This window comes from Dendrobates tinctorius, unplaced genomic scaffold (genome assembly GCF_039654945.1).
Source record: "Dendrobates tinctorius isolate UK_male_01 unplaced genomic scaffold, ASM3965494v1 ptg000044l, whole genome shotgun sequence".
NCBI classification, from domain to species: domain Eukaryota; kingdom Metazoa; phylum Chordata; class Amphibia; order Anura; family Dendrobatidae; genus Dendrobates; species Dendrobates tinctorius.
In genome coordinates this window covers 29,855,661-29,867,225 of record NW_027361712.1, presented here as the reverse complement: position 1 = coordinate 29,867,225, position 11,565 = coordinate 29,855,661, and the positions used below count along the sequence as shown (strand labels likewise).

General features: G+C 46.1%; 1 gene segment (V, D, J or C); it reads left to right on the top strand.

Annotated features, from left to right (window-relative positions):
- Positions 1-432: 432 nt before the first annotated feature.
- LOC141089247 (T cell receptor alpha variable 36/delta variable 7-like) lies at positions 433-1,500 on the top strand. The segment is given in 3 exon segments: positions 433-476; positions 677-921; positions 1,043-1,500. Coding segments are annotated over 3 exon segments (375 nt in total).
- The last annotated feature ends 10,065 nt before the right edge of the window (positions 1,501-11,565 follow it).

Below are 11,565 nucleotides of genomic sequence, written 5' to 3'. Positions count from 1 at the left end.
TTGCCAGTTATCACAAATGCTTGATTGCAGTTTGCTGCTAAGGGTGGCCCAACCAGTTATTAATTTTAGGGGGCAATCACTTTTTCACTTTTTCACACAGGGCCCTGTAGGTTTGGATTTCTTTTTCCATTAACAATAAAGGCCTTCATTTAAAAACTGCATTTTGTGGTTACTTCTGTTATCTTTGTCTAATATTTAAATTTGCTTGCTGATCTGAAACATTTAAGTGTGACAAACAAGCAAAAGAATAAGAAATCAGGAAGGGGAAACACTTTTCACATAACTGTATGATAGAATATCATCTCGCAGAAAAGAAATAATGCTGCACTGGTTTCGCCACCACTCCCACATCCAACCCACAAACCTTCAAACAGCAGCTGTGACACATAACAACCCAGAGCAGAGAGAATGTGGGGCGTTGTACACAATGAGAGCCGCCATGAGGACGTCTGCCTTCTTTACTATTCTCATTACAGGTAAAACCAAGATAACATTGGCCTATTAGTAGAATTTTTTTATCTCTTTAGTAGAAAGTACGATTTAATGTATCAATAATCTGTGTAATGTCATAGTTTAATCATTTTGATATTTTAAAGTTTTACTAAGAAAAAACATTTGTAAAGTCACACATCACTATGATCCTGTATTAATTACAGTGTTGTATGTTTTATTTCAGGGGGCCTAGGACAATACTCGGTGGTCCAGGACTTGTCCATTACTGTTACAGAGGGAGAATCCGTACAAATAAACTGCAATTACACTGGCACAGAGTACAGCCTGCAGTGGTACCAGCAAATCAGTGACCACAAGATCAAAGCAATTCTTCTCCTGAGCACCAATGGTCACAAGTTCAGTGATCAATTCATGATGTCATTGGACACAAAAAACAAGTTCACGTATCTGTATATAAACACAACACAGGTGGGAGACTCAGCGGTGTACTACTGTGCGATGGCAGCACTGTGATCAGCCCCAGCAGGGGCACAGTACAAGAAGCTACATCTCATGGAATGCTATTTCTTTCACTTCTTTCTTTCAGCAGAAAACCTTCTTTGTGCCAAAGAGAGATAAGAACCTTCCAAAGACCACCATTGGAACATTGTGTCGAATGGCTTCAATCATATTTCTGAGTTAATGGAGTTGTCTGAAGAATCTAATATTAACGTTCCATCCTTAGGTCTCCCTCACATTAGCTCACAACAATTTGACATGAGAAAAAAATCGAGTGTCTCTGCAAACTGGAGCACACTCATTTATACAAGTGTATTGGTGCATGTGTAACATCAGACTGCACTCAGATGTCATCCAAGTGCAGTTTGATTTATGCTTAGTCAGACAATGGAGAATCGATTCTCTCATCCGGCTAAAGTGACACTCGGATCAAACTCTTTCAGAGCTTGAGCCAAGTGTCGTTACCATAGTCGATCCCATTTGTCTACTTGTATACCCATTAAATACAAACAAAAATAATCAAGGGATGTTGTGTATCCTCATGGAACAATGAACCTATAAACATGATGCACAACTCTATATAGAAAATTCTAATTGTAATCAAATCATAATTAAAAAATAAACAAATTTAAATTTGTCACTATTTGTTTCATTGCAGCCATTTGGTAAATTCAAAAAAGTTCATTTTTTTCTCATTAATGTACACTCTGCACCCCATCTTGGCGGAAAAAAAAACAGAACTGTAGAAATTTTTGCAAATTTATTAAAAAAGAAAATCTGAAATATCACATGGTCATAAGTATTCAGACCCTTTGTTCAGTATTGAGTAGAAGAACCCTTTTGAGCTAGAACAGCCATGAGGCTATGTGCACACGCTGCGGTTTTGGCTGCAGCAGAACTGCAGCAGTTCTGCAGACATTGTACAGTAGCAGGGCTGCCACTAGGAATTTCGGGGCCGTATACTGGCAAAATTTCCGGGCCCCCTTGAGACTCCGCCCAGGCTCCACCCCATCCCCGCCTCCGACCATCAAACTGTCCACAGTCCCACTCTCTGTTGGAAAAACTCCACTTCTCACCTATCACACATTAATAGTTCCCATCACCAGATCACATATATAGCTGGCAGCTTTTGCTTTGGACAAAAGATTTTTTAAAGCCACCACCATAACAGGGTAGACACTTTTGGCTGGGCTCTACTCTACTGTAACTTATTAAATATTTGTTAAAATATGCGATACACTTTAGGTATATTTTTATTTATTTTTCAATTTTTAAAATGACCAATAATATCACATACAAGGAACAAATACCGCTACACCATGTCCAGACCACATATTACCACCACACAGTGACCTATAATACCACATACAAGGAGCAAATACCGCCACACCATGACCAGACCACATATTACTACCATAGTGACTGAATAATATCACATGCAAGGAACAAATACCATCGCACCATGACCAGACCACATATTACCACCACAAAGTGACCAAATAATAGTACAGACAAGGGACAAATACCACGGCACCATGCCCAGAACACATATTACCACCACATGGTGACTGAACACTACAATACTGATCATTAATAAAAAAAATATAATACTATCACCATAAGTGGCATTATACACAGGAGATCTGTCTGTACTTAGTATGCAGTGTTTGTGTACAGGTAATATAGTGATCAATGACATTATACACAGGAGCTCTGTATATAATGTACAGGTAACACAGTGATCACTGGTGACATTAGTGACATAGTATACAGTATATAGTGTCAGTGTACAGGTAACACACTAAGGCTAGTTTCACACTAGCATTTATTTCCTGCCCCCTCCTGGCTCCCTGCCCTCCCCATCCGGTTATCGGCGCCTACTAGCGCACATGGACGGTTGCGATCTGCGCACCCTATCTTTAGCATAGGGTGCGCAGACCGTGCGCTGGCCATGCGCTAGTAGGATTTTAGCGTGCACTGCGCACTTTTGAAGGTGTGCCAGTGTGTGCCGAACGCAGCATGTTGCATTTTTCCGTGCACGGCGCACCTTCAAAAGTGCGCAGCGCATACTAAAATCCTACTAGCGCACGGCCAGCGCACGATCTGCGCACCCTATGCTAAAGATAGGGTGCGCAGATCGCAAGCGTCCATGTGCGCTAGTAGGCGCCGATGACCGGATGGGGTGGGCAGGGAGCCGGGAGGGGGCGGGGCTTAGCTGTGCCGTGCGCTGCAGGAAATAAACGCTAGTTTGAAACTAGCCTAACTCACCAGTGATGTCTCTAGGTGAAGTCCTACATCCTTGCTTTTCATTCATCCACACAGATCGCCATCTCATCTTCCAGCCAGGACTTGTCTCTGCAGGAAATAACACAGTTATCTAGAGCTCCGCTTGCAGAACACATTACTTATTTTTTCCCAACTTCTACATTACATCACATGAAGAAAAAAAGGAGACATAGTGTCACTCTGCACAGTAACAGAACCGCCCCCCCATTTAAAACAGTATACTCAAAAAATTAAATACATCACTGCAGTAATAATATCCCTTAATTAACCCCTATCGTTATACTATCGCCCATCCTGGCCCCCGCGTGTCTCATTCCTGGCTTCAGCCATACGTTCTCCCATGCCGCCCTCATGAGCATCCATTCTTCCCCATATGATCTCCATCGTATCCATCCTGCCCCATGATCCCGTGCGATCTGTCTCCAATCATGCCCCGTATCTCCATTCTGCCCAGTGTCTGTCATTCTGCCCCCATGTCCAGCAATCTGCCCCAGTCTCCAGCATTCTGCCCCAGTCTCCAGCATTCTGCCCCCATGTCCAGCATTCTGCCCCAGTCTCCAGCATTCTGCCACCATGTTCAGCATTCTGCCCCAGTCTCCAGCATTCTGCCCCATGTCCAGCATTCTGCCCCATGTCCAGCATTCTGCCCCATGCATGGCATTCTGCCCCATGTTCAGCATTCTGCCCCATGGTCAGCATTCTGCCCCAGTTACAGCATTCTGCCCCAGTCTCCAGCTTTCTGCCCCAGTCTCCAGCATTCTGCCCCAGTTACAGCATTCTGCCCCAGTTGCAGCATTCTTCCTCAGTCACCAGATTTCTGCTCCAGTCTCCAGCATTCTGCCCCAGTCTCCAGCATTCTGCCCCATGTCCAGCATTCTGCCCCAGTCCCCAGCATTATGCCCCAGTCTCCAGCATTCTGCCCCATGTCCAGTATTCTGCCCCAGTCCCCAGCATTCTGCCCCCATGTCCAGAATTCTGCCCCAGTCCCCAGCATTCTGCCCCAGTCTCCAGCATTCTGCCCCATGTCCAGCATTCTGCCCCAGTTCAGCATTCTGCCCCAGTTCAGCATTCTGCCCAGTCTCCAGCATTCTGCCCCATGTTCAGCATTCTGCCCCAGTCCAGCATTCTGCCCCATGCCCAGCATTCTGCCCCAGTCCCCAGCATTCTGCCCCAGTCTCCAGCATTCTGCCCCAGTCCCCAGGATTCTGCCCCCATGTCCAGAATTTTGCCCCAGTCTCCAGCATTCTGCCCCAGTCCCCAGCATTCTGCCCCATGTCCATCATTCTGTCCCAGTCTCCAGCATTCTGCCCCAGTCCAGCATTCTGCCTCATGTTCAGCATTCTGCCCCAGTCTCCAGCATTCTGCCCCAGTCTCCAGCATTCTGCCCCATGTTCAGCATTCTGCCCCAGTCCAGCATTCTGCCCCATGTCCAGCATTCTGCCCCAATCCCCAGCATTCTGCCCCATGTCCAGAATTCTGCCCCAGTCTCCAGCATTGTGCCCCATATCCAGCATTCTGCCCCAGTCCAGCATTCTGCCCCAGTCTCCAGTATTCTGCCCCAGTCTCCAGCATTCTGCCTCCATATCTAGAATTCTGCCCTAGTCTCCAGCATTCTGCCCCATGTCCAGCATTCTGCCCCAGTGTCCAGCATTCTGCCCCATGTCCAGCATTCTGCCCCAGTCCAGCATTCTGCCCCATGTCCAGCATTCTGCCCAAGTCCAGCATTCTGCCCCAGTCTAGCATTCTGCCTCATGTCCAGCATTCTGCCCCAGTCCAGCATTCTGCCCGATATCCAGCATTCTGCCCCATATCCAGCATTCTGCCCCATGTTCATCATTCTGCCCCATGTTCAGCATTCTGCCTCCGGGCCCCCCGGATCGCCGCTGTCAAAAAAACAAAAAAAACAAATTCTTCTTACCTGTCCTGGCCGCGCTCCAGCGGCGGGCGAGGCTTGGTCCCTCCACGCTGCAGCGCGCTCTAGCCGGCGACTGACACTGACGTCAGACCCCGGCGAGGTGCGCACTGCGGTTGACGTCAGCTGCCAGCCTCCGATTGGCTGACGGCTGTAAACTATTGACTTGCGGGCCACCGGGCCCACATGTCAATAGCGTTTAACTGCCGCAGCGCCGAGGGCCCGGTTTACCTGCCGGTAGGGACCCGGTGAGCAGAGGAGACGGGGCCCGATGCGGGGCCCCTCTGCCCACCGGGCCCCATACGCCAGTCAGGGCAGTAATGCCCTGATGGCGGCCCTGTACAGTAGCATGTAAGTCTATGAGATTTACATTCTGCTGTGCACATGCTACGGATTTTTAACTGCGGAAAAGCTGCGGTTTTGAATCCACAGAAAGAAATGACATGTCACTTCTTTTCTGTGGATTCTGCTGCGGTTTACCATCTCCTCCATTGTAGAGATGATAAACCGCAGGGCAAAACCGCAGGCCAATCCGCAGGTAAAACCACAGGTCATTTTACCTGCGGTTCCGCAGATAAAAATCCACAGACTAATCCGCAGCGTGGGCACTTAGCCTTAAGGGAGTTTTACACATAGCGATATTGCTAGCAATATTGCTAAAGCATCACCGATTTAGTGACGCAGCAGCGATATCGCTAGCGATATCACTATGTGTGATACTTACCTCCGACCGGCTCCCCCGCTGGCTGTCCTTGATCGCGCGAGATCGCGCAGCTCCATTTCTCATCAGCCGCTTCCTGCTGGGCTTCCTGCTGGCGCCGACGAGCGACGAGTGGACGCGGACGGGAGGACGTCAGGATAGCCGCGTCTGAAAGGTAAGTAATGACTGCTGTATCGCTGCTGCATCGCTGTGAGATCTGCCTGTGTGGCAGCTCACTAGCGACCATTTAGCGATGCACCAGCGATCCTGACCTGGTCATATCGCTGTCGGGATCGCTGGTGCATCGCTAAATGTAAAGGGGCCTTTAGTCTTCTTGGGAATGATGCAACAAGTTCACACCTGGATTTGGGGATCCTCTGCCATTCTTCCTTGTAGATCCTCTCCAGTTCCGTGAGGTTGGATGGTGAACGTTGGTGGACAGCCATTTTCAGGTCTCTCCAGAGATGCTCAATTGGGATTAGGTCAGGGCTCTGGCTGGGCAAGTCAAGAATGGTCACAGAGTTGTTCTGAAGCCACTCCATTTCTAACAAGCTCATATATAAAAACACCATGTTAGCTAACAAGTAAAGTGAACCATGTTAGCTAACAAGTAAAGTGAACCATGTTAGCTAACAAGTAAAGTGAATACTGAAAAAAATAATGCCAAAATTGCTGTTTTTCTTTCATCCATGTCCCAAAGATGGAATAAAATAATAAAAAGCAATAAAAAATTCACGTGTACCCGAAAATGGTTGCAATAGAAACTTCAACTTGTGCCCCCTAAATACAAAGTCCCTATATAGCTTTGTCAATGATAGAATAAAAAATTATAGCTTTTTAGAATATGGCACTAAACCGAGTGCTGATTTATTTAGCCTACTTTTATGGAGCCAGCATATTCCATAGTTTCTGAGACTTATTCATCACTGTCCCCACTGCGGCTCACAATCTAAATTCCCTATCAGTATGTCTTTGGAGTGTGATAGAAAACAGGAGAATTTGTAGGAAACCCACACAAACACAGGAAGAACATAAAAACTCCTTGCTGGTTTTGAACCAAAGGTCTCAGAGCTAGCTGCAAAGCAACAGTTCACATCACTGAGCCACCCGAAAAGTATTTTTCTAAGTAGCCATGAACTCCATTTTTATTTGAGACCCCTCGCCAAGGCAATTCCTTGAAACGTTCACAATATTTGTAGCAAATGCATTTCAGCTGTTAGGCCATGTGCACACGTAGTGGATGGTGCTGCCGATTTTTCTGCGCGGATTTGGAAAAATCAGCAGGTAAATCTGCAGGTCAAAAGACCTGCATTTTACCTGCGGATTAGCCTGCGGTTTTCCCTTGCAGTTTGACACCTGTACAATGGAGCAGGTGTAATACCGCAGCGGATTCCGCACAAAGAATTGACATGCTGCGGATTTGAAACCGCAGAAAATCCTGGCGAAAAAACCTGCAGCATGTGCACTGCGTTTTTTAATTTACATTGAATACAAAGGTACTGTACAACGCAGCACAATCTGCTGTGGATCCACAGGGCCAAAAACACTGTGGATCTGCAGCAGAATCTGCAACGTGTGCACACAGCCTTAAGCTTAGGACTCTTATCTGACTATTGTTGCATCACCAAGGCCCCAATTCATCAGTTGCGTGGGGGTTTTAAGTCCCTTTCGTTTTTAATTTTGTGATATTAGTTGCAATTTGAGCAAAGACAAAAATGGTATTTCCTTCTGTGTTGAGCTGCTTCTAGTGCAAAAAGTCACACATTTAGCAAAATGTCACCAAAACTGGGGTCCAATTTCTCCTGTTACCCTTGGGAAAATGAAAAATTGGGGACTAAAAAATCATGTTTGTGGAAAAAATATGATTTTTATTCCAATCTCAATTCCAGACAATTTTGCTTTGAAAAAGTCAAACGGCGCTCCTTCCCTTCTGAGCTCTGCCATGTGCCCAAACAGTGGTTTATCTCCACATATGGGGTAGCAGCGTACTCAGGACAAATTTCACAATAACTTTGGGGTCCTGTTTCCCTTGGGAAAATAAAAATTGGAGGTGAAAAGATCATTTTTGTGGAAAAAATGTGATTTTTTTTAATTGTAAGGCTGTACGTTATAAACGTCTGTGAAGCCCTTGGGGGTTCAAAGTTCTCACCACACATCTAGATAAGTTCCTTTTGGGGTATAGTTTCCAAAATGGGGTCACTTGTGGGGGGTTTCCACTGCTTAGGCACATCAGGGGCTCTCCAAACGCGACATGGCCTTAAATCTCAAATCCAGCCAATTTTGCCTTGAAAAAGTCAAACGGAGCTCCTTCCCTTCCGAGCTCTGCCTTGCGCCAAAACAGTGGTTACCCCCCACATATCAGGTATCAGCATACTCAGGACAAATTGCACTATAACTTTTATGGTCCAATTTCTCCAATTTTACCTGAAGAAATTTTTTTGTGAAGAAAAGTTAAATGTTTATTTTTTTTAAACATTCAAAAAATTCCTGTGATGCACCTTAAGGGTTAATAAACTTCTTGAATGAAGTTTTGAGCACCTTGAGGTGTGCAGTTTTTAGAATGGTATCACTTTTTGGTATTTTCTATCATATCGAACCCTCAAAGTGACTCCAGATTTGATGTGTTCCCTTTAAAAAAATGCTGTTGCAAAAATGAGAAATCGCTGGTCAACTTTTAACTCTTATAAAACTGGTTCCAAAATTGTGCTGACATAAAGTAGACATGTGGGAAATGTTATTTATTAAGTTTTGTGTGCCATATCTCTGTGATTTAAGGGCATGAAAATTCAAAGTTGGAAAATTGCAAAATTTTCAAAATTTTCGCCAAATTTCTGCTTTTTGCACAAATATATATCAATGAAATTTTACCTCTATCATGAAGTACAATATGTCACGAAAAAAAAAACTGTCAGAATCACCAGGATCCATGGAAGTGTTCCAGAGTTATTACCTCATAAGGAATAGTGCTCGGAAATGTAAAAATTGGCCCGGTCATTAACGTGCAAACCACCCTTGGGGCTTAAGGGGTTAAGGAGGAGCAATTAGTAGAGCGACTTTGCCTTTTTTCGGGTCGAGTCAGGTTTCATGAAGCCCGACTTTCTCAAAAGTCGGGTTAAACGAAATCGGCTGATCATCGTGAAAAGTCGAAGGTCGAGTGAAATACGAAACCCAATACAAGTCAATGGGGAAGAAAAGTCGGCAGTGAGAGGAGGACAGGAAACACACCCACAGTGCCCATTTTAATGCCAAAAACATCAATTCTTATTACTTAAGCTTGTCAACCTTAATTTACTTTATAATAATAGTTAGGCATTGAAAACTGTTGGTTATTTGGCTAAAGTTGTGGTGGGGGTAGGGCTGGCTCCAGATTTTCGTGGGCCCTAGGCCAAAGAGTGTCACTGGGCTCTTTGAACACATGCCACAATTCATGATCCTCAGATACGGTAGAAAAATAGCAGTATAGTACAATGAAAAATACTTCATTTCGTACATCTCAAGACTGACATCCATTTTAAATTCTCCATTAGCTCCAAAACCGGACAGTATATTACGCCATACAGTATTATAGCCACCACATAGTGCGCTATACAGAGTAATGAGGCCCATATATTTCTCCATACAGAATCATTGGTCCCATATAATGTTTGAAACAGTATATGATGAGCTCCACATAATGCTACAGTATAAGATGGGCCCCATGGATGAAGCTCCACTGTCTTATGGGCCCAAATAATGCTCCATATATAATGGGCCCCATTTCTAATGCTCCAGTGCATAATGGGCCCTGTAAATGCTGCTCCAGTGTGTGATGTCCACCTTTGGAATGCTCCAGTGTATGGTGGGCCTCATATATCATTCTCCAGAGTATAGTGCTCCCCAAAAATTGCTGTCCCAACATTGAAAACAATTAAATAAGTCTCCTCGCTAGGGAATCCCTGTACTAGTGTGGACTCCTCGTCGTCCCCATCTTCCATCTCACTGCACTTGGACTGTTTAGGCAGAGGGCGTACAGACGTGATGTCAACACGCTCTCTGACCAGAATGTCACTGTCAGGAAACCCGGAAGACGTCACGGCGGTGGAGCAGGGAGAGGTAAGTATTTCAACTTTGCAAGTGCTGTGATCCTGAGCAAGCAGGGGGCTCCCACTCGTTAGCGACGGCACTGGCACAGGGCCCCTCATAGTACGCTGGTGTGTCTGATGGCGGGTGTGAACCCCCACCATCAAAGACACTAGATTCTACTATGAGGGACCTTGTGCCAGTGCCGTTGCCAAAGAGTGTTCCAACACACCTGTCCAGGGCAACGGCACTCACACGGGTGTGTGCGCCAGGTGGTGACCCCGGCCCTGTGGGGGGAGGCAGCCCAGTTAGGGAGGTGGAAAAAATGGCATATGTTGATGTTGGACATTCAGCAGCTGCAAATGGAGTAATTGGAGAAGTCCGCGGAAGAGGAGGACAAAAGCAAGCCATTTTTCTGGCAACCTACGTGTCAGCAGGGGAGGGTGGGACAAAATCCTTTGAAACCCATGCATGGTTCATTTTAATGAAGGTTAGATCATCAACATTTTGGGTCGACAGACGGGTCCTTTTTTTTGTCAGGATTGATCCAGCAGCACTGAAAACTCGTTCAGATAACACACTAGCAGCAGGGCAAGCGAGCTCCTGTAAGGCATATTGTGCCAATTCAGGCAACGTGCCAAGTTTACTGGCCCAATAGTCCAAGGGGAATGACCGGTGAGGGAGAACATCGATATGGGAGGAGAAGTAGTTTGTTACCATAGTTGACAACTGCTGTCTCCTGTCACTTTCGATCGATGCAGTATTACCAGTCGTGTGAGCGGTACTTGAAAAATCAGTCCACAACATGGTCAAGAAACCCCTGTGTCCAATGCCACTTTGGCTGTGTGCACCACGAACACCTCTTCCATGTTCCCCACTACGGCTCGGTGGAAAAACATCACCGCCGCTGTGTGCTGGGAATGCCTCAAACAAACGGTTAACCAGAGTTGCTTGTTTGTTAGCCAATATTAGCTCTAGGTTCTCATGTGGCATGATGTTTTGAAATTTGCCTTTATAGCGTGAATTCAGGATGCTGGCCAACCAGTAGTCATCATCGTTCATCATTTTGGCAATGCGGGGGTCCCTTTTTAGGATCTGCAAGGCATAATCAGACATGTGGGCCAATGTTCCAGGTGTCAATGATGCACTGTGAGTGCTGGGTGGAGGAGCACTTTCTGGCAAATCCACATCCCTCCAGTCACGCACAAACCCTGCACCTGACCTTGCCACGCCAACATTTTTTCTTGTCCCCTGAGAAGCATCCTCCTCCCCAAAATAATCATCCCCATCATCCTCCTCCTCCTCTTCTTCCTCCACCTCGTCCACGAGACTTCCCTGAGCAGACAATGGCTGACTGTCATCAAGACTTCCCTCCTCCTCTTCCTCCTCGGCTGCAGACGCCTGCTCCTTAATGTGCGTCAAAGTTTGCATGAGCAGACGCATATGTGGGATGCTCATGCTTATGATGGCGTCGTCTGCGCTTACCAGCCTTGTGCATTCCTCAAAACACTGAAGGACTTTACAGAGGTCTTTCAGCTTCAACCACTGCACACCTGTCAACTCCATGTCTGCTCTCAAAGTGCCTGGCCGTGTATCCTCCCACAAATGAATTACAGCCTGCCTCTGTTCGCACAGCCTCTGAACCATGTGCAGGGTG